This window comes from Salmo salar, chromosome 02, assembly GCF_965601325.2.
Source record: "Salmo salar chromosome 02, fSalSal1, whole genome shotgun sequence".
Taxonomy (NCBI): domain Eukaryota; kingdom Metazoa; phylum Chordata; class Actinopteri; order Salmoniformes; family Salmonidae; genus Salmo; species Salmo salar.
In genome coordinates this window covers 34,572,544-34,596,841 of record NC_138292.1, presented here as the reverse complement: position 1 = coordinate 34,596,841, position 24,298 = coordinate 34,572,544, and the positions used below count along the sequence as shown (strand labels likewise).

Genomic DNA, 24,298 nt, shown 5'->3' with positions numbered 1-24,298 from the left:
CTGATGGTACATACATCTATAAATGCATCGGTTTGGACAGCAGAAGGGGCGTAACGTTACGCTGTAGATAACCGTACACAAGTCATTTCATCAGCACTTGCTCAGTGGCTCGGTATTGGACGCAGACAGAGTGCTGCTCTGTCAATTGACATACAAGACGATTATCACTCTTTTGTCTTTCAGTTACCTGTATATCGCTTTGATATACATATAAATATTTCAAACATCGTTTTTATCATTGCTAACGTTGCAGTGTGATTGAGCGTGTTCTTTAAACTCCTGTCACGCGGTTAGAGCGTCTCTTGGAAATTGGCTTTGTTCGCTCCGACAGCACACAGTCTGCTTTATCATCCAGAATGGACAATTTGGAGAAAGAAAATAGGTCTGACGAAGATTCGGAATACGAAGAAGAGGAGGTGGACCCTAGAATTCAGGTACGTTATAATAACAAGTGCTCTTTGTTTCAATTGAGTCTAACTAATCAATACATTTAACTGCATTTGATACATCCACTATTCAGTGCACATCTTAAGAGTATGTATTATCCCTGGCAGAAAGTCTATCTGATTTGGGGTATTTAAAAAAATCGTTTTTAATGTATTGATTTATCAAGAGTGTCTGTCTACCTTGAACAAAAGGTCAGTATTGCACCAGACTTAGTTGCGATGTAGGCCTACAGGTTATGTTTGTGATTGTCTATGTTTTAGACAAACTTGTTTCTGATTTAATGGAATACATGGGAGTAAAGGCCTGACACTCAAATAGCATGTTCATCTGAATGTACCTTCTGCTGCGTATTAGGCTATTAAACGGTTGAAAAAATAACATTGTTTAACCTTAAAAGCTATGTGCATTTAATATATCCATAAATCAAGATAGAAGCTGATTCTTGTGTTCATTCAAACCATCACTCTGGCTAACTTCTATTGTCCAGTCTAGTATTTCAGCCAAATGTAACACATTCCAGATGTCGCAGACTTCCCAGATACTGTATTACATTCCTTTCTCTTGGTGTTGCTCAATATTGTCCTTCGCTCTCTTTCTTACAGGGAGAACTGGAGAAACTCAACCAGTCTACAGATGACATCAACAGATGTGAGACACAACTGGAGGTAAGACAGTACACACACACACACACACACACACACACACACACACACACACACACACACACACACACACACACACACACACACACACACACACACTTTCAAGTTTGACATACATTTTCCCTCCAAAGTGCACCACATGGCTGACACTGATTGACAATTACAAGGGGACCCACTATCAAAGAATTCCTTTCAACCATTAAACATTGACCTCTGCATATGAAAGATGATTCGTTCTGGTCATTGAGGTGGTTCATGTTGCAGAATGTTGATCTTTGGATGCTGTTAAATGTCAGTAAAGTAGTAGCACACAGCTCTGTCAGTCATATACCTTTTTGGAACTGTATTACGGTAAAAGTCTCTTTAGGACATCTGTTTGGGTCAAAGGAGGCATTCAGTCGATAAAATACCTGTCATTTCTAATGTTTACTGGATCCTCACCGACTTGAGCAGCGTAAAGCTTAATGAACTGGAACTTGTACAATGTTTCCATTGATCTTGAGGTTCAATGAGTGCTTGTCGAATACTTACTTGTTTTTCGAGTTCAGATATACCCCCTCTGTGTTGTTGTTGATTCAGTGGATCATGATCAAATCTGTTTATTTGTAGACCCAGTTTGATGTGGTCTCAATGCACAGCTGTCTGCCGTTGGAGTAAACGGTGCGCCAATCGGTGAAGCGTGAAGCGTGTCTATTTGACATGGACTTGAGTCCTTACCGATGGCTCCACCGATCTGTAAACGAAATGAATGTCTCAAAATATCAGATAAAGTCCTCTGTGGAAACCCTTTGCAACAGACACACAAAAACACAAACAAAATAATACCCAGTATGTTTTTTTTTCTGAGAGAGCAAGGAATGATGTCCAACTTTTTTAATGCATGTGACTTCAAAGTGGATAAACAAACAGATATACCGATTCACCATTTCTCAAACCACTTCTCAAGTACATACCCGAGGGAAGTAGGGGTGCTGAGGGTGCTGCAGCACCCCCTAAAAAATCACCCAAAAATATAAAAGGAAGAAATCTTAGCCCCCCCTAACTACTGCTCAGTGCAGATTTGGCAGAGCTTCAGGTGTTGATGGAGTGATGAGGATAGCCAGCAGCAGAGCCCAGTGGATGAAGGCCTATCATAATGCCCTGGTAATGGACTATTGGCTGTAGGGTTTGTATTGATAATATCAAGGAGCACGAGTGACTGCTTTTGTTATAAGGGGGAAAGCAGAACAATAGCTATAGGTCCATAACATCTGAGAGAATTTTTGTTGAATTCAGAGGCCTTTCATTAATACCAATATTACCATCCAAGTTGAATAAGATGTATCTGGGTAAAGAGAAATACAGTTACACAAATGGTTTGGATTGAATTAAAACATTTTTAGGTATACGACTGTGTGTTTGAGATGGTGTTCAGTGTATGAGGAGGCTGTGATCAAGGAGATGAAATGCGTCACAAAAGCAACACTTTGCTCGACCCTGAGGTGTGAGGGACAGAGAGACTGCACTGTACTGTAACCTCTGAGGTGTGAGGGACAGAGAGACTGCACTGTACTGTAACCTCTGAGGTGTGAGGGACGGAGAGACTGCACTGTACTGTAACCTCTGAGGTGTGAGGGACAGAGAGGCTGCACTGTACTGTAACCTCTGAGGTGTGAGGGACAGAGAGACTGCACTGTACTGTAACCTCTGAGGTGTGAGGGACAGAGAGACTGCACTGTACTGTAACCTCTGAGGTGTGAGGGACAGAGAGACTGCACTGTACTGTAACCTCTGAGGTGTGAAGGACAGAGAGACTGCACTGCACTGTAACCTCTGAGGTGTGAGGGACAGAGAGACTGCACTGCACAGTAACCTCTGAGGTGTGAGGGACAGAGAGACTGCACTGTACTGTAACCTCTGAGGTGTGAGGGACAGAGAGACTGCACTGTACTGTAACCTCTGAGGTGTGAGGGACAGAGAGACTGCACTGTAACCTCTGAGGTGTGAGGGACAGAGAGACTGCACTGCACTGTAACCTCTGAGGTGTGAGGGACAGAGAGACTGCACTGTACTGTAACCTCTGAGGTGTGAGGGACAGAGAGACTGCACTGTACTGTAACCTCTGAGGTGTGAGGGACGGAGAGACTGCACTGTACTGTAACCTCTGAGGTGTGAGGGACAGAGAGACTGCACTGTACTGTAACCTCTGAGGTGTGAGGGACAGAGAGGCTGCACTGTACTGTAACCTCTGAGGTGTGAGGGACAGAGAGACTGCACTGTACTGTAACCTCTGAGGTGTGAGGGACAGAGAGACTGCACTGTACTGTAACCTCTGAGGTGTGAGGGACAGAGAGACTGCACTGTACTGTAACCTCTGAGGTGTGAGGGACGGAGAGGCTGCACTGTGCTGTAACCTCTGAGGTGTGAGGGACAGAGAGACTGCACTGTACTGTAACCTCTGAGGTGTGAGGGACAGAGAGGCTGCACTGTACTGTAACCTCTGCTGTATCAGCTAGAGGAGAAAAAGAGGGAGATGGTGGAAATGAGAACAGAAAAAAGGGCTGGATTAGAGGGGGAGAGGAAATGCATTAGGAGGAGAGATGGAGGAAGGGGGGACCCCATCCTCTGAATTGTCTCTATTGAGAAATAGATGGTTTACATGGCCTGTTCCCACACGTACATACAGTTTTCATACCCAGCAATTAACCCTTGTTGTTCTGAGACTGAAATAATGCAGGGTGGCCTCTTGCTATGCAGGAGGTTGGGAGTTCTTGGAAAGGCTGTTTTTCTCTCCATGGTGGCAGGTATCTGATAACCACGTCAGAATTCCAGTCTGACAGAGTACAGTAAACAACCATGTTGGGCCAGCAGAACAGCAAGTAACAAAGTGTAGCAAATGGCAAACAGCGGTGGTGGAGCCATCACTGTATTTGGTTCCTTGATCTTCATACACACTGAATGGGAAGGAGCTAGGGTTTAGGGGCTAGGGGTTGCTTTCAGACATGGTGTTTGTCCTCAGATGCCAGCTTGTTGCAGGATGACTGATGATGTCACAGGAAGTGTGTGTCCCTGCCCTGTTCTCACAATTGGCCTTCCATCCCTCAGATTTGAAACGGTAACAGGAAGGATATCTTAGTCCAGAATACTGGTGCAGATTTATATATAGTCTCTTTACATAAAATCCCATGGTCAGATTTAACCTTTCAAAGAATTGAAAACAATCCAATAAACTTAGTGCATAAGTGCAATCTATTTTTTCCACACTGACATCTCCAGGAATATGTTTTCACGCTCGTTTTTGTTTCCTGTCCACCATGATGTCTCCTTCTGGACGTCACACTTGACCCCACTTGCTTGTTCTCAGAAAAATCTCCTCTGCCTTATCTAAAACGGTTTCAAGGCAAATGAATGTTTTGGATTAGATTAGGTTTGATATGTTTGAAAGTAGACCTGTTATTGACTTTATCAGCATGCTAAGCTGGGGCTTTAACTTCTGACCCCTCCAACCGATGCATAAACATTAACAGTAGCTGATGGTGTGTCGCTTAAAAGGCTATTTCCTATTATCATTTTCATATGGCCATTTGCTTCTGTCGGAAGGTTACATCGACATAGCTGCCCCTGTTAACTTGATCAAAGACTAATGCAATTTTAGGACACTGGCCTTTTCAGTTCTTATAATCGAAGGAGGGAGAGCCCCAACTCGTATGTCAAAATGAATTGAATTACCTTAAGAGTCTGAATGAATTCTCTGCTTTCGTGAAATCCTGCTGCGTCTAACTTAATATTTGCTGTCAATTGTTAACTCCGGTTGGTTAAATGGTTAAGAACAATGACGTAATAATGTCATCGCCTAAACATTGAGATGACTGTTGAGTCTTCTATGACCTTTGTGAACATTCATAGCAAGCAAAGGGTTGGAAGTTCGCTACAGTCCTAGTTAACCCTTTCTCCCTGTTTTCTCTCCAGGATGCCAGGCAGAAGTTCCGCTCGGTGCTGGTTGAGGCCACGGTGAAGCTGGATGAGCTGGTCAAGAAGATTGGGAAGGCGGTGGAGGAGTCCAAACCCTACTGGGAGGCCCGGAGAGTGGCCAGACAGGTGAGACACCACTGGGTGGACAGGGAGACTACAGGCTGGGGGTCTCTGCTCATATTGACCTTAGAAACAGTCCAAAATCGTTTATTTATCGGAAACGCTTTATTTGCCTAGTTTCTTTGGGATTCATTAAAACCAGCACATACTATTTGATACCAGGTTGACTACACATCATTTCTAAATACTAGGCAAATATCACATTGAACACCAAATGGGCTGGACGATTAAATAAAGTGTTACCTATTTACCTAGCTTGACTTGCTTGGACAAGTGAATGGCCTGCAGCTGGAAACAGTCAGAGAGGAATCGCCAGGACCAAGCCAGACGTGAAAAGGTTTTTAAAGGCCAATGGTTCTTCACTTCTTCTCTTATTTTGTTCCCTCTGGTGTTCTTAGCTCTGCTTTGGGCATTGTGTTCCTCTCATTCAGGCAACCTCTATATGTCTTCTTAATGAGAATGCACCTTTGTGTGGTTGGGATTTATGTTAATGCCTCTGACAACACAAATGAAGTTTCCTTATGGAAAAAGGAAGTTATTCTAAGTTTGAGGATATTGGATTGTATGAGTTCCTCTGTCTACCTTTCGCACATCTACTCAGGTGCGCAACCCCCCCCCCCCCCCACATTGAAATATAATTTTGGCACCCTGCTGTTTTATTATTGCACTGTGACACAAAAAGCGGCATCAGTGTACTTTAGGACCATGCGGACGCCTAAGAGCAGTCGGGTAGCATGGTGCTGCTGTCTGCAGCTGCTCTCTCTGTGTGTTGCGCTTTTTCTCCAGGTTGTAAAAGCATGCAGATATGAAACTGGCTACTCTTTATTTGACTGATGTAGCTGGCAAGTTAACAGCTCTTTGATTTAAGACCTTTTTTTTATTCTCAGTGCTGAGCTAGTAGTGTAACTGACATGTAACGTTAGCTAATGTTTCATCCCCTCTCGTCTGAAGAGAATGAACTAGCTAGCTAGTAGCTACCAGAGCCAGTTCAGCTTTAGCCTCTAGCTATCTGTCAGGGAGCAGCATCTAACAGCTTTAGTGTGTATGGAAATGTTTTGTAGCCTTATTGTCCCGTTTCAACAGAAGTAAATTAACTTGGCTAGTTTTCGCCAGTTGATGGACCATTAGAGCTAGCCAAAAGTTGGCTAAGGTTAGCTAGCTAGATCACTAACTTTAGCTATTATTTTTGCCTCAATCACACTAGACCTGAATCAATAAAACCAGCGGCCAAACGATTGAAGACCGATATTCATCTGAGCAGGATCAGATGGTGACAGGGGTCTCAGCAGGGCCAGTCAAATAGGGAAGACCAGTCTGTGACGGCGCTGAGGTGAACTTTTGCAAAACCAACACTTTATCTCTCTGTGCAGCAAACACTGGACAAGCCAGAAGCTTCAAAGATTTATACAATTTTAAGGCAGTCCGACAACCCTCTAAAGTTGATTTCCAAACTGTATCAAGGGTTGATAGAGGCTTTTCCTGATGACACAAAACATGTCAAACAAAAATGTGACAAAGACCTGGGAGACACTACTGATGATGGATACTGATATGTTAGAATACCCAGTCATGTTCATATCATCTCAGACATAAATGACTGCGGTTTAAGACCATCCATAGAACATCATCTATGCCAGTAAAACTGAATATCGTGCACTCAGAAATGTAGTTCCTCTGCTGGGGGTGTAAAACCCGAAAGACTGCCCCTGTGACAATAATTTTGGACCCCCTTGTGGCCCTCCTAAATGTGGAGTATGAAATAATTTTTACGCAACAAATTTTTGCTATCGTTCTTTTTTTACATCCGTTATTAGACAGTGGCAACGATGATGATTATGAACATGGTCTTTTGCCTGCTATTGTGAAGAAGTGAAGAAAACGATATGACAACAATAACGTATAATGGAACTGGCCCCTCTAACAGTACATCTGGCCCCAGCTTGGATCCCCCAGTTGAAATGGTCTAGAACCGCCACTGCCTCCAAATAGAAAAAGTTGCAGAGTGCTGGTGTAGCCTAATTACCGGCAATTTCAGAAGCGTAATTCTGCGAAGCGGGAGCAGCGGGATTTTTTTTTCTTTCTTCTGGCTAGGCTATCTTGATCTCTGGCTCTCTCTTGAGTCATTTCTGTGTCTTAGTTATTTAATCAAACAACCTGCCTAAAGCATCAGACAAGTTCAGTACATATAGTTGATTTTTATTAAAACACTTAGGGTGTGTCTATATATAGAAAAATACACGTTTTAAAATGTTGACCAATAAAAGAAAAGACTACTCTTGGTTGACCAAGATTTTCTTTTTGTCGGTGACAGACCTAGTAGAAATGCATAAAATGAGCTTTAAATGCCCAGGTTATGTCCCCCTCACTTCTAAAACCAAAGTTTCACCCCTGCATCTACTGGCCCAGTTATTTCACTGAAAGCAATGGTATGAAGCCATGATGTGTTGTTCAGGGGTTCAATAAGAGTTTGGCACATACTCGAGGGATTGAGACTGAAACTTAAAAAAAAAAACCTCTGTGGCTCTTATTTCCACACTAGGTTAGCAGGTATCTTAATTATGAACAAGTGCAGGACTCGCTTGTCTGTCATACAATGCTGAGCTCTGCAACAAGAAGTCAGTGGGGCCTGACTGCATAGGGCGATTCTAGGGCACTAGTCTCACACACACACACACACACACACACACACACACACACACACACACACACACACACACACACACACACACACACACACACACACACACACACACACACACACACACACACACACACACACACACACACACACACACACACACACACATCACAGGTCTCATCGATCGATGGTGTGGTTGGGAGCATTACAAAGCGGTTGAGGTTGAAATGGATCAGTGGTGCGGTAAATGGCTGCCTCTCTGTCATGGTTGAGTTAATCAACCTCACAGTGGTGACTGGAGCAGAGCCCATCCTAACACAGCAGTCCTGAATCAGTTATGCAACATAAACACTCTTCCTCTCTTTCCCTATCTTCCTATTCCTCTATACTCTATCCTCCTCTGTCTTCCTCCTCTTCTATTGCAATGTATCTCCACCTCCATCTTTCCATTCTCCTTTAGTGGGTGAGCAGGTACACAACTTTGAACTTGAATCATTGTTTGCCCAGAGGGGTGGAAATTCTCTATCTCTCTGGTTTGTTGAAGTAGCCTACATGAGCAATACATTATCATTTGCTTTAGAAGGCTAATGATAAGGTACACAGGGAGTGGCAGCACTGTGGAAAAATGCCCTTGACTTTGGTCTAGATATACACACACACCATAACTCAGGCTTTTGCATAACAAAACAATAGATGGTCACTTACCTTAGATGTTGAGAAGACTTGCTAGTATATCCTGAGGTAGTACGTGTCACAAGTTAATGGCTGACTGCCCTTGGATCAGAGACGGCTTGACTCGGCCGGAAAGTTTTTCACTGTATGTTTCCTGAGGGATCGCTTGGGCACCCTGCACTTTCTCTGATTCAGCTCTTTAAAAATGGGAGCTGTCAGAGTGCCTCGATTGCTGCAGTCACCGGTAGTGTAAAATGATGAAAAGTGTTTTTCTTATACCTCATGAAATATGTATAGTTTCCTTCTCGTTCACCTCAGGTTTGAAGAGTGTGACTTGACAAAAAGTAGACCAGTCATAATTTGGGATTGGAATTTGGTTTACTTTCTGAATTAAGTGGAATTGAAACAGAATTGGCCCCAACCCTGGTTAGCATTAAACATTGAAGTCCTATTGCCCTTCCCCCTCAGCTGCCCCATCTTGTCTGGAGAGTAGGTACAGCTAGTGGGGGGAAAGGTGGAACAATAGAGAGGAAGAGAATGGTGATGGTGATGTGTTGTGGCTGGTGCAAGGTTTGGGCACAGTTTACCCCCCCCCCCCTCTATCTCGCTCCCTCCCTCTCGCTCTCTGCATGGCCCGTTACCGACAGTGATTACCACGTAGCTGAAGTGCACAGTCGAGATCGTCTCAGCCCCTGCCTGCCTCAGTCATCTAACCGCAGTGCGTCTGGAGGTGGGAAGAACGAAGGAGAGACGGATAATCTAACCCCCCCCCCCCCCCCCCAAAAGATATAGATGTACTATTGTAAAGTGGTACTATTGTAAAGTGGTTGTTCCACTGGATATCATAAGGTGAATGCACCAATTTGTAAGTCGCTCTGGATAAGAGCGTCTGCTAAATGACGTAAATGTAAATGTAAAATAATGAGAGAGAGGAGGGGAGATGCCTGAGGTCCAGAACAGAGGAGACAGACTGTGGATATGTCTGTGAGATTAGTTATGAACTGACCTCCATGATGGCCATAGATTGAACAGATGTGGGGCTTAGTGGTTTCTGGCTGGGGGAGGAAAGCAATGAAAATCCTTCAGGCCTGGAGGAGATCATCCAGGAGATTGGTTGGATTTGGTACAGCTGGAATAGACTCAGACTGGGGGGAGAGAGCTGTCTCTAGCTGATGTATGGGATTGTTCTCTGGCTCTGAGTCAAGGGCAGAAGGATCACAGATAGAAAGGAGACTCTCTAGGTCCCTGCACATCTTTGTCAGAGGCTGCGGGCTCTAATACGTCAACCTGTCACCGTAGAGTCCGGGATGAAGCAAAAGGACTGGGAAAGAGTTTGTAGGAATTTATATGGTCAAACTGTAAACATTGCATTTTATTACAATCCCAACATGCATTCTTGCAGTGCAAGAAGAATGTTGTCATGTCTTGCCCTGGAAAGTTACTGGCTGTGGTAGAATAGGGAACCTTGTGCCAGACAGTCTCCTTTACCGCCACAGCAACTCAGTTCCATTTATTACAGAACAGCTAGTATATCCCTGACGGTATGGAGATTGGGTTAAGACGGTTACTGTCATTTTGTAATCCTGCAAAGTCAAGAGACCATCTGTGACCTGTGTCTTTCTCTCCTGTGGAGAGAGTTTTTGGCAGGCTTATATCACTGAGCGGGTGAGGGTCATGGGGGCTAGGATGGGATGGAGGGAAGGATGGAGAGGGGGAGCAGAGACAAGGTCGTGGCCGTGTGCTGGAGCCATGCTCTGTCCTCCTGGGAGGTGGAAGGCCAGCCTGTGCTGTGGTGCATGTTGATGCTGGTCAGCCCTGATTACATCACTGCTTTAGCAAGCAGGACTGGAGCTGCTTTAATAATGGCAGCTCAGCTTGACAATGACTCAATACAGCTGTGTGCGAGCTGTGCATGTGCCTATTGTTCTGGTTGGCTAACGTTTGTGTGTGTGGGTGTTAACAGGGGCAGACTGGGACCTGAAATTAGCCCTGTCATTTCTAACTCGCCGGCCCATTTATTTTCTCGATACCCCCACACCAGCCCATTTCTTTCCCCATTGTTAGCCAAATAATTATAATTTTGCTCTAAAATCCCAAGTTAGACAGGCCCTCTGGGCTAAAAATGGACCAGTCCATCTGGCATTTCGTGCAGTCCGCCCCTGGGTGTCAACGCTTGCTGTCCAAGCCTGCAGCCATGGAACATTGTATGAGTGTGCTGAGGAATCCAAGAGGCAGCTGTTCATTACAAGTGGTGCTTCAGCGCATTAGATGTGGACTGGAACACTGAAGTTGAGCAATGGTTAGGCAACCACTTGGAACAAGTGGCTTGCATCTCCATGTCCATGCCTGAACATGGTTGTCCTTCACTTTGCCTCAGAGAACATTCAGACCTGCCTGATCAATGTACAGCTTCTAGGTTGTTATAGCATCAGACCGTGAAGCATGATGAAGACGAGCTCTCCCTGAGTCATGTGCGGTCTAACGACTTCTCCAGGATTAACTCTGTGGGTCTCTGACATATCTAGGCCAGGCACAATTTGTTTGTGTCTCACAGCAAAATGAACAGTCTCAATCGGGACACAATTAAGGCCAAGGCTAGCGAAGCGTGACTGCAGAGATGCATGTTTACTATCTGACTGTAAATCATTGACCTCCAATTGAAAAGGCCCTTTTCATCCCATCTCACTCCCTTTTCACCAAGATTAATTGCCCTGCTTAACTGAGGAGATTAAATCAGTTAATTCTCTTGGAAAATAGCTGTGTCTGTGTTCTCTTTTGAAAGCTGATACTATTCAAGTGTTGATAGCCTGTGCTGAGGAATGTTTAGCTGAAACGCTCTGGTCTTTGAAGTGTTGGCACGTCTTGTCAAATTTATGCTGTGAGGATTATAGGAACGCTTTATATTTCAAAGCTTCTCTTACTCTTACATGCGTGCAGCCATGGAGGCAAGCGTGAATATGTAGCAAAGAGATGTTTATCTGAACATGTGCCGGTTAACCAAATTAATACTCTGTTAGGGCTCCGAAGAGCGCAAGCTCTGAATAATTTAAAGACTGTGTAGAGCGGGATCCGATTTTCTTATGCCCAAAGAGAAAGCGTAGTCTTTTTATAAAGTTCCACTTTACTTACACTTGCATGTGCACACGTTGGTGCTTGTTTGATTTACATTTACAGAGCCCTACTGATTTAAAATTTGAGTAGGGCTGTAATTATTTGATAAATTATTTTCCTGTATTTGAGTTACTATAGATATGGGTTGATATGTAATAAACATGAGGGAAAATGAGTTAACCATGAATGTTTAAGTACCATATTTAATGAAGTAGTTTGGTGCCTATTAATCATTATCTGATGTAACTATGTACTGATGATCTTACCCTTGACCTGGATCAAATGTCTGCCAAGTGTTGAATGTTGTGTAAAATTTGACTCCAGACTGGATTCGAGGACACACCGATAATGTTTCTGTGACACTGTGATTCTGTAGCATCTGATGTTGTGACTTCCTACAAGCCTCCTGGTGTTTACAGAACATTCGGTGCTGTGTGATTAATATTGTTAGACATTTTCTCTGCTCCTATTCTGGAGGTGTCTCCCTGTACTTGATTTGATCAATGTCTGCTCTCCTTTTTGTTCACCTGGAAATCCCTGTTACCTATGGGCCTATGAAGTATCTGTGTGATGGAGAGAAGTGGTAGACCGTATGATCTATTTATATAGACAGAAACTGCAGCAGAAATGCAGAACTGATGTGGTATTAACGTTTTTGTAGAGGCCAAATATACACCGGTGGAAAGTTTGAAACCGCAGTCCTTAGAGAGGACAGTGAAAAACAACACAATAATTAATTGGAATGTGCTGAATAAATAGACTAATGCCTCCACTTCCATCCATCTCCCTGCCTCCGTAATAATCCATCTCTCTCTCCCTCTTCCCTCCGGTCGTGAGTTCCTGAGAGGCCCAGCTTTGAAAGGTGGCTGAGAATTCTTTCTTTTTTTAACACCATCACTGTGCAGCTGAAAATGAAGGGTAAAGATGGGATGAGTAAACTGAAAAGAATAGAATGATGGATCACGGTGGCAGCAGGACTGAAGTGGTGATGGAAGAGAGGAGTAGGCAGAGGAGAGATGGATTAAGGAGAAGGGCTGGGTTGCCAATCATTTATAGTGGAGCAGGTGTACAGCAGTAGGCCTGCTGTGAGAAGTCTCTCTGTTGGCATTCTGTTTATCTGCAGTATAGAGTAGGAACAGAACACTACTAAATACTAATAAATGTACTTATATATTTATAAAGTGCATTTGGAAAGTATTCAGACCCCTTGACTTTTTCCACATTTTGTTACGTTACAGCCTTATTCTAAAATTGATTAAATTGTTTTCTCCCCCCTAAATCTACACACAATAACCCATAATGACAAAGCAAAAACAGATGTAATTTCTTTGGTGCAAATGTATAAAAAAATATATATATCTCATTTACATAAGTATTCAGACCCTTTACTCAGTACTTTGTTGAATTACCTTTGGCCGTGATTACAGCCTAGAGTATTCTTGGGTATGACGCTACAAGCTTGGTACACCTGTATTTGGGGAGTTTTTTTCTCTGCAGATCCTCTCCAGCTCTGTCAGGTTGGATGGGGAGCTTCGCTGCACAGCTATTTTCAGGTCTTTCCAAAGATGTTTGATCGGGTTCATGTCCGGGCTCTGGCTGGACCACTCAAGTACATTCAGAGACTTGTCCCGAAGCCACTCCTGTGTTGTCTTTTCTGTGTGCTTAGGGTCCTTGTCCTGTTGGAAGGTGAACCTTCGCCCCCAGTCTGAGGTCCTGAACGCTCTGGAGCAGGTTTTCATCAAGGATCTCTCTGTACTTTGATCCGTTCATCTTTTCCTCGATCCTGACTAGTCTCTTAGTCCCTGCCGCTGAAGTGGTGGCATAATGCTGCCACCACCATGCTTCACCGTAGGGATGGTGCCAGGTTTCCTCCATACGTGACGCTTGGCATTCAGTCCAAAGAGTTGGTTTCATCAGACCAGAGAATCTTGTTTGTCATGGTCTGAGAGTCCTTTAGGTGCCTTTTGGCAAACTCCAAGAGGGCTGTCATGTGCCTTTTACTGAGGAGTGGCCTCTGTCGGGCCACTCTACCATAAAGGCCTAATTTGTGGAGTGCTGCAGAGATGGTTGTCTTTCTGGAAGGTTCTCCCATCTCCACAGAGTAACTTTAGAGCTCTATCAGAGTGACCATCGGGTTTTTGGTCACCTCCCTGACCAAGGCCCTTCTCCCCCGATTGCTCAGTTTGGCTGGGTGGCCAGCTCTAGGAAGAGTCTTGGTGGTTCCAAACTTCTTCCATTTAAGAATGGTGGAAGCCACTGTGTTCTTGAGAACCTTCAATGCTGCAGAAATGTGTTGGTACCCTTCCCCAGATCTGTGCCTTGACACAATCCTGTCTCGGCTCTCTACGGACAATTCCTTCGACCTCATGGCTTGGTTTTTGCTCTGACATGCACTGTCAACTGTGGGACCTTATAGACAGATATGTGCCTTTCCAAATCATGTCCAATCAATTGAATTTACCACAGGTGGACTCCAATCAAGTTGTACAAACATCTGAAGGATGATCAATGGAAACAGGATGCACCTGAGCTAAATTTCAAGTCTCATAGCAAAGGGACTGAATACTTATGTAAATAATGTATATATACCCACAGACAGACAGACAAATAAGGTATCTGTTTTTAATTCTTATACATTTGCAAACATTTCTAAAACCTTTTCGCTTTAACATTATGGGGTATTGTGTGTAGATTGATGAGGAAAAACATGTATTTAATCCATTTTAGAATAAGGCTGTAACGTAACAAAAATGTGGAAAAGTGGAAATCTGAATACTTTCCGAATGAACTGTAAGTGTGCCACTAAGTAGCCTGCTATCTAGGAGTGATTCCTGCTGAAGTAAATTAAAGGCAGCGACAGATGCACAAAGAACATCGTGCTGGACAGTATTATTTTTCAATGCAGTATTATTTCTATGAACTGAGTCAGCCATTAGACTTTGTTTGGTGAATAGTCTTTTCTCCTGAGATCATTCCTTCTACATTAGATTAAGTGGACAACACTGGAAGCACATAGGGCGTTCCTGGGAGTGGGACATGTTTTCTCAGCATGTAGTCTGCTTGTTGGGGTTAGTGGGAAAACGATGATGCAGAGGGATTTTAAAGTAGATCACTGAATGTGCTTACAGAGCGAGGGAGAAAGACGGAGAGAGTCGTCCAAATGAGAGCATGTGTATGTTGCAATTCTCATGAACAACACGCCAAACCATTTTGTGAAAGAGAGGCCCCGGTTGAATTACTAGGCATTCAAACTCATGATTTGTCCATACAGTGAAGTGATAGATAGGCATGTGGTTGGACCCAACTCTCTATGTGCACGCCGTGCCCATCCATGTCATGACAAGGTCTGTGAAGTGGTTGTGTGATCACCACAAGGCAGAGGTTGTTTAGTTCGTGCTGAGTTGGCATTTGGAAGGCTAATCAAATGACCATAGTAGGGAATGGGATGTTGTCTAAAAAAATGGAATATCTTGGCTTGCAGATCCTTGTGTAGTAGAATCTTGAGGTATACCACATACTGCTCCATAGGTCACGATGCGAACAGGAAATAATGATCACTTCATTTCACTTGTTTTCTTTGCGGTGACTCAATGTGTTCCTCACTTAAATTAGTTCAGTAGAATCCCTAGTCACATGAGATTCTGTTGGAATTTTTCTCTGCTGTGACTTATTCATAAGTTGCTTGCAGCGAAGGAGAGATGTCAGTGTACATCTACCTTCACTTCCTCCCAAACTAGTCAGGCTACTTTAACTGAACAAAAGTTTAGTTGGGATTTAGTTTTTGGCAGATCAGACATGTTTTATCCTGCTTACTGTAAAACTTTGGAATTATATTTAACCTCTACAGGAAATGTACACACGGACACACACTCGTGCCCACACAGATACAGTAAATCACCCTCCCTAGACACGCTATTGGTGGGTTTGGGGCAAAGTCTTGAGTCAACGCTTTACTAGTACTCACAGAGCAGAGAGGGGTTTAGGGTATTAGTGCTAGCTACAGAGGGTTTCTGTCAGTTGCTATGACTGACAGATTAGAGAGGAAAATTGGATAAATGAGAAAAGGATTAGCTTTGCAGCTATGGCAACACACACACAGGAAGTCTAAGTCTAAGCTTCCGCTTTGTACTGTACCTTACCGTAACTGAGGCTGGAGGAGGGAGCTGTTTTGGAGTTTATCCGTTACTATGTGACCCGGTTGTGCTAAAATAAGGACAGAGAGTAAAGGGGTAATACTTGTATGTTCTCTCTGGCAGCAGTCTACGATGTTTTGGTTGACCTCAGAACAGAACATTCAGAGTGGGTAGGGAGGGGTTAAAACAAAGCCGGATGTTACTGATAGAACCAATAGATACCAATAGGAAAACAAGATGTGGAGATTTGTTTTACACACACATGCAGCCAGGCAGACAGACAGACACACAGACAGACACACAGACAGACACGCAGACAGACAGACACGCAGACAGACAGACACGCAGACAGACAGACACGCAGACAGACAGACAGACAGATGCATACACGCACAGACATCTGTACGCACAGACACAGACATAGACACGCGCACCGATGTGCACAGACACACACACCGACACACACACACATGCACAGACACACGCACAGGCACAGACACACGCACCGACACACACACACACACAGGCACAGACACACGCACAGGCACAGACACATGCACCGACACACACACACACCGGCACAGACACACGCAGGCACAGACACACGCACCGACAGAGACACACGCACCGACACACGCACCGACACAAACACAGGCACAGACACAAGCACAGGCACAGACACACGCACAGACACACGCACAGACACACGCACAGACACACGCACAGACACACGCACACGCACACGCACAGACACACGCACAAACACACGCACAGACACACACACGCACAGACACGCGCACGCACAGACACGCGCGCACGCACAGACACGCACACAGGCACGTGCACGAGTACAGACACGTGCACGCGTACAGACACTCGCACGTGCACAGACACTCGCACACGCAGACAGACAGACAGACAGACAGACACACGCACGTACAGACACAGGTGAAGTGTTTGACAATAAGTCTATTAGCTGTGAGGTCTTTGAGCCCTAAATCTCTTCCCCTGCTGTATACAGTAAGTGTCAAACGAGACGATGCAGGTATACTTTGCTTATACAACCATACGTCATGCCGTCATGACCTTTGTGTTTTCTCCGAAATTAGTCCTTTTGATGTTAGGAACATCTTATGTACAAGACAGTTTGGCGTGTTTCCATAGTCAGTCACAAGGACCTTTGGTGGCTTGTTTGTTATTTCGCCTAGTTGCTATTTTCCATGCTGACTCAACAGCTGATTTGGTTTATTCCTGTCAATGTTTGAGCTGAAAGTTTTGTGTCTCTTGTTTTTAAAAACAGCATTTTATAAGAAGTGCTTACATTGTAGTTATATAGAGACACTGAATATTGTCATTTCTTGACTGAAGAGCCCATCGTTAATTTCCTGCGAGAGGAAAGCGTTCTCTTGAGGTGTACAGATCAAGGATTTGGCCTAGTATGGGCATTGGCCAGCTGCCAGTAGGGGCAGTGTTTCAACCCCTATGGCCAGACATGGCCCACATAATATTTTATGGTGACAGAGAACTTGGCTGGTGACAGAGTGTCATGATCTCTTGCGGTGCCCGTCTGGCGGGCTGTCACTACCCGTTGCCCAGGCCCAGCTGGAGACCCAGTCATGAAGTATGTCTGGTAGGGTCTCATCCCATCTGTTGTGCAGATGATTCTGCAGGAGACCCAGTGAAGGTCTGGTTCTGGGGCTGATCTCAGTGCATATCTGACATGTTGTCTCTCTACCCATTGCCCAGGCTCAGCTGGAGGCCCAGAGAGCCACCCAGGACTTCCAGAGGGCCACGGAGGTGCTGCGTGCGGCCAAGGAGACCATCGCCCTGGCAGAGCAGAGGCTCCTGGAGGAGGACACCAGGCAGTTTGACTCAGCCTGGCAGGAGATGCTCAACCACGCCACCCAGAGGGTGAGTACCGTACTGCATGGGGGGGGGGGGGGGGGGGGGGCATTTGCGAAGGGCATTTGTGCAGCATGACTGTTACTATTCAAAGCTTAAAGGCATAATGTGGATGGAAATTGATGCTTCACAACTTAAGAAGTCACATTGTCACATTTCCGTGTAGCTGCGAGACTGAGTTCTGATTGGCTGTTGCAGGTGATGGAAGCGGAGCATACAAAGACGCGGAGTGAGCTGGTGCACAAGGAGACAGCAGCCAAGTACACGGCAGCCATGGGCCGCATGAAACAGCTGGAGAAGAAACTCAAACGCACCATCAACAAGTCCAAGTGAGTCCCATATGACTGTGTTGCGACCACAACCCAACTACACTGTAGTTAAAAGACTGAGAAGTTAAAGTGAACCTGATACAACCACTGCATCAATTACCAAATGGTCTGCGACTCACACATCCATGTTTATTTGTCGACAGTGACCTTTTCCAAGACATTGATCTTTCATGACGGAGGTTTTTCAGTAGCTTGAAAAAGGTCAACTTGAACAAAATAAATGAATATAAATGTGCAAAAGGTAAATGTGCGTGCACCAGTGGAGGCTGCTGAGGGGAGGACGGCTCATAATAATGTCTGGAAAGAAATGAACGGAATGGCACCAAACACATGAAACCCATGTATGTAATGTATTTGATACCATTCCAGCCTGTCCTCCCCAATTAAGGTGCCACCAAACTCCGGTGGCGTGTAAGTGTCATTTTCGACCTTTGATGATGAAGTAGTGTCTGTCTCTCTTTGTGCTGCTAGGAACAAAAACAATGGGGTGGTGTGCTGGTTTGTGTATGCTGTCAGGTTTTTACAAAACGCCATAGACTGGAGGCCTGTGTTGGGGAGGGAGTGTACAGTGTAAAGTAGTTCCGCTGTGACTGAGGCTGTTGCCAATCCATATAATCTTAAAAAGCTTCCTTGTCTCCTTTCCGCCATGACCACAGATCATGTACTTGATATGTGTAATCAGTATGGGTGAAACCTATTAGTGTCATGAAGATGAGATGAGATGAGAAAAGAGTGTGTTTTAGAGTGTTGGGACTGAGCCTGTCTTGCTCTGTGTTGCCTCAGCTCTCTGTTTAATCCTTTCTCCATGGTCAGCTCATCTAATGTGATAACCCTATATCTCACCCTGTTGCCTTGGTGATATGTACACAGCTGTTCTGAGTTGTCATCGCCTCTAATCTTTCTCCTTCCCTCTTTTTTTCCCCTCCTCCCTCTCTCTTTTTGATTGACATCTCTCCCGCAGACCTTACTTTGAGTTGAAGGCAAAGTACTACCTACAGCTTGAGGTATGTGTGCACTACACTACACTACACTACACTGGAATTTCCCTGCCTTTATAGACCTTTTTAAAGGTCTTTAAGATTTAAGGAGTCTTACTGTCTTGTTATTGTGGCCTCTACTCCGTGGTTAGATCTTTACTGATGTGACCTAGGGTCAATAAACTTTGACCTTGAACATATTGCCATGTCATTTCAGGTCTAAACCATTTATGGCAATGATGGTTTCTTCTTCTGCCTTTTGCGTGAGTGTTTGTAGTTAACTGTGTATAGCAGGCTAATGCTAACAATGACTCCCTTTCTGTCCGTCTGTAGCACCTAAAGAAGAACGTGGATGAGTTGCAGGCCAAGTTGAGCCAGGCTAAAGAAGGGTACAAGACGGCTCTGAGAAACCTGGAGGTGATCTCAGACGAGATCCACGAACGCCGACGCAACTCGGCCATGGGCCCCCGGGGGCGGGGCGTGGGCGCCGATGGCGACAGTGTCGCAGTGGATGACATTACCAGCTTCAAGATGGAGTCGGATGGCATCTCCAGTGAGTACACTTACAGTGCATGATGTTCTGGTCATTTCATTTCTGTGCTTGAAAACTGCAGAAACTGTTCTTGTATCAACTGTCCTACATAGTGAGGCTGGACAGCCAGCCTTGAATACTTTTCACTAGTAGTTGGGTACGGCACATAAACACATACACACCCTGTTGACTCTCCTTCTGACTTGCTCTTCGAAACCTTTCGTAGGAATTCCTAGGAAACGTCATTATTGACATTGTGCAGGGAGGTCTTAATGACTTTTCTTCGAAAACATCAAGATTGTGTCCGGCTCCTGAGAGGGTTGCCTGTTTTCTTGGAATGTTTTCCTAGAATTGGAACATTAAAGGCGCACAGAATGTTTGGAGTTGACTTTATTGAAAGTAAGCACTGCCCTACGTTGGTGTCTATAATTTATAATAATGTACAATACATGCTAAATGTGCTCTTTTGAAGTCTGTTAATTCAATTTTCTTTCAAAGGAAATTCCTGTTAAATTTAAAATGCCTGTATTGACTTTGCAGAAGATCCCATGATATGACAACTAGCCTAGAGACAGTGTTACTGTTTAAGCTCCTATGGATAAGGTTAGGACTTGAGTAATGACAACTGATCCCGAATCAGTTAAGTGCTGAAGATACACACTGTGATGAGATTGAGGCTGAACTGTAGTCAGACGAAGACAGTGGATGTTCACAGCAGTGTGTGTCACTCACTGATCCACTTCCCATTGTCCTGCATTATGGGCTGCGGGATGATGTTTCCATGGCAACCTCAGAGTCCTACTGCTGGCTGACCCACTTAGCCGCCATTGGCTAAGGTTATTGCTGTTGCGCGTTAACCCACATAAACAGCAATATGCTGTGTCTGTTTCAAACGCTCCGATGGCAGTAAACAAAAGAATCAGCGATTGCCCATAGTTCAAGGTCATAAAAACATTCCTTCATTCATACAGTCGCCATCCATGTTGGAATTTGTGACTTTTGACCCCTACATGAGAAATGGATCTCATATTAGTCTTGAAGTGCTGTATGTCTCTACACTCCCTCTTTCTTTCAGTGTAAAGTATGTGTCTGCAGTATTTCAAGGAGTCTCTCTACCCCTTCTACCCACCATCTGTCTCCCTCATTTGCTTTTTCTTCCTACTCCCTTTCTCTACGTTCCTTACCCTCTCTTTCCCTCCCTTTTTCACCTAAACCCCTTTAGACTCAATCTCCAGCTTCCTGTTTTCTCTTTGGACTTTGGGGATTTTGTGGATGCCACATTGATGCTCTGCATGTACACTCAGTTGTACAGTAAAGGCTTGTTACATCTCAACTACTCTTCCCCTCTCTCTGTCTCTGCAGTGACGTCCGGGTCGTTTGAAGATGAGACCTGCAGCAGCAGTGCCATGTCAGAGGAGGACTCAGAGACCCGCTCCACTTGCAGCCTGGGCTCCTCCTCCCACTCCCCCAACAGCCTCCAGGACCTCCCCTCGCCCTGTCCCTTTGCCAGCTCCTCCTCGCCCTCCTCCTCGCCCTGTCCCTCCTCCTCCTCTTCCCCTGCTCCCTCCTCACGCCCCTGCAGTCTGGACCTTCCCAGCCCAGTCTCGCTGTCTGACTTTGGCCTCATCTCTCCTGTCCTGGGACCACGCAGCGAGTGTAGCGGGGCGTCATCACCTGAGTGTGACCTGGAGAGAGGTGTGTGTGTGTGTGTGCGGCCAAAAAAGTAAAAAAGGAGAGCTGGGTTTAGAGCGTGTGTTTGCATCCTGTATGAGGTAGTGTGTAAATATGCAGACAAGTGAAAAAGGAGAGAGATTGATGGTGTGTGTGTTTATTTTCAGTAAGACATATCGTCTTCTGCTTCCTGTCTGACTTGCACCTGAGCCAGAGGAGAGACCTATTAGTCATAGTGACAGCTAGCCTAGTGCTTAGACCAGAGCAGGTGTAGAGGCACAGGCAAGCAGTACTGCTGGGGGATACATCCTAATCTCCACTGGGTCCCTAAGAGCCTGCAGAAAGTTTTGGACCAGTGAGAAAGGGTAACACAGTGGGAACTTCTAGAAAAAGACTTGGGTATGACAGTCAATGGGTGTGTATGCAGGGCTTCCTACTCACAAAGGATATTCATGACTGTTTACGTGAGTTTTTTTTTGGGGGGGGGGGCTCCCAATATACTTTATCTATCTCGATCACCTGGCTCACACAGCATACCTCTCTGTGTTTCAGGTGACAGAGCAGAGGGAGCGGAGGGTGAGCTGGACAATACTGTAAACAACAACAGCACCACCGTCCCAAACACCAACAAGACCACGGGCCTGGAGGGCCGCCTCAGCTTCCTGTCTCTTCGACGCTCGCGCAACGACAGCACCAAGAACGGCAAGCGCGAACGTCAAAGCCGTTCCCAGACCCCCACCCAAACTGTGGTTCTGATCAACGGGGTGTGATGAGGAAAGCTAATCCACAAGCTAACCCCATCACCAGCTTTGTGTGCCAAAGTGCTGTATTGCCAGTAACCACACACACATTCCATTCTACCCCATGAACTAATACTGGCTAAGTAAACCGAAAGTGGCTCAGTATGAGATACTATGAATAGAATGGTCAGTGTATATACAGTTCATATGGATTATGATGAAGAAGAGACTTAAGACCCAACCCAGGGTCATGAAACCACCACTTCCTATAGAAAGGACCTTTCACCCTTAGACCTCCCACCCATAGCGTTGAGACCTCAGTCAGATTGGCTTCCCATAATTCCCTACTGTACTCCACACATTAAGGAAAGTGCTGGCTAATATCCTATGGGTGGGGGCCCATGGTATATGAGGGGAAATGGGACAAACAGTGTTGTTTTTTACTGTGATATTTTACATTTACATTTTAGTCATTTAGCAGATGCTCTTATCCAGGGCGACTTACAGTAGTGAATGCATACATTTCATGCATTTTTTTTTTGTACTGGCCCCCCGTGGGAATCGAACCCACAACCCTGGCGTTGCACACACCATGCTGGCGTTGCAAACACCATGCTCTACCAACTGAGCCACAGGGAAGACCATTGATATTCTCCCTGAGAGGGAGCTGCACTTCCAGACAAGATGGGATTCTGTTGTTCGTAAATGAAAGAATGCACTCCTAGCTTCGACTATTAGAAATGAGGGTTATTTATAAAACTTGATGTCACAGTGAATGTGCCACCTGTTTTATCAATACAGAAATTAGTAAAATACACAACATTGATAGCAATATGTGTTAATCTTTTGTAAACGAAGAGCACGCATGAGGCCAAGATTTAAAGTCAGGATTTCTAAAAAGAAACAAGTACATTTACGGAGTTTAAGTTTTGTGAATAACCCTCATAACTTGTAATATTACTCTGCTATATCTTCTCACAGATACTTGACATGTGAATACTCTCACCATTATGTAATCCTGTGTACGGCATATAGAGCCTATGGCAAGTGCTTCATGTTACCATGGAGACCAAACACCCCCTGGCTGGCATCTCTTCGGACAGCCTGTGCATTTGTCCAATAGGGGTCTTCAGAATTGGACTTAAAATAACCTTATTCTATTGCACAACTAATTTCCCAGTGAGCTAACTGTGATTCCATCTCGCCTACAGTACACATAAAGCTGGACTTGGAATCTGATTGAACGAGAGTAGAATAATTGTGTGGGGTGAGGCTACAGTAGATATACCCTCCATCTTCGCTTCCTCCTGGCTCCCTCCATCCTGTGGTTCTTCGGTGCCACACTGATGTGGTGCCAGGGAAATGGGCCTCGAGACACTGTCACCCCCCCCAGATCTCCTTCCATCCATCTCCCTGTCATGGCATCCCCAATGGCCCTGTACTGAAGGACAACATCCACCCATGGACGGTAACACTAAGAACTGAGCAATAGCGCAAGGACAGAACTTTTGATAACCATATCTGCCCATGGACACTTTCATATAGAGTTCTCTGTAACGGAATGAAAATGGCCAGCCTGGTAATTCTCAGAATCTGAGGATGGTTTTGTCTTGGACCAATCTTAAGGAGAAAGTGAAACTAGATGACTGAATGAAACTGATGATGGTGAAGAATGATGAGGTCTTTTGTGGAAACTGACAGAATAATTGATAGTGTTGTGATTTCTGGTGGACAGTACCAGCTACTGTAAGTTGTAGATCGATATCGGCTAAAGTGGCACACAGTAGACTGTCAGATGTTTGTGAAGTCTAGTCGTCTGTCTCAAATAGTGTTAACTTGTCTTCCTCTCCTGGTCTCCTTATGCTCCATGGCCACATGGGAAAGGTATTTGGTCACTGAGTTATGAGAAAAGCAAGCTATTGCACAAGCGTATGCAGTCTATTTGTTATTGTGATCGCTCCAGTCTCTGTATGTACTGTACATGTACAAATGTAATGCGATATCGATGTTTATATCTCTGTCACCCTTCGCTGTGGAATATAAGGATATAACCATGAACAGTCCCTGTCATAGCCGTTTTCTTCCAGTGGGTGTTAGGTTAGAGTAACTTTCCATTGTGTCTCCACGGTTTATGTGCCTGTTTTCTGAAAAGAATCCAATAAACTGATGTTAACTGCAGTAAGCCTTTTCATTTCTTAAGTTTTATACAATGTAAATCGACTAAACTTCTTGTATTTTTCCCTCACTAGCCTGATTCTTCGGTCAACCAAACTCAAGATCTTATTTGGTTAAATGACCCATTGACCCAAATTCCAGGTAGATTTAAAAGTTATTCTATAAAAACATGTCTGTCAGAGCCCTATACAGTAATTGACTAGCCTGTAGCCATTCTGACTAACTGAGCTATGATGAT

General features: G+C 44.7%; 1 protein-coding gene across 1 annotated transcript; it reads left to right on the top strand.

The window, feature by feature from the left end:
- Positions 1–91: 91 nt before the first annotated feature.
- On the top strand, positions 92–24,063 carry LOC106581253 (SH3 domain-binding protein 5). Its single transcript, XM_014163186.3, has 9 exons — positions 92–434; positions 1,050–1,112; positions 5,058–5,186; positions 17,481–17,645; positions 17,835–17,965; positions 18,927–18,969; positions 19,276–19,495; positions 20,837–21,169; positions 21,698–24,063. Exons 1-9 carry the CDS (start codon positions 357–359, stop codon positions 21,913–21,915), a joined length of 1,380 nt encoding a protein of 459 aa, XP_014018661.2. The 5' UTR covers positions 92–356; the 3' UTR covers positions 21,916–24,063.
- Positions 24,064–24,298: the final 235 nt, after the last annotated feature.

Excerpts from the sequence above, each read along its gene's own strand:
- LOC106581253 (XM_014163186.3), top strand. The coding sequence starts at position 357 with ATGGACAATTTGGAGAAAGAAAATAGGTCTGACGAAGATTCGGAATAC. Across the intron at positions 435-1,049 it reads AGGTGGACCCTAGAATTCAG|GGAGAACTGGAGAAACTCAA; the intron begins GTACGTTATAAT and ends TCTTTCTTACAG. Across the intron at positions 17,966-18,926 it reads CGCACCATCAACAAGTCCAA|ACCTTACTTTGAGTTGAAGG; the intron begins GTGAGTCCCATA and ends TCTCTCCCGCAG.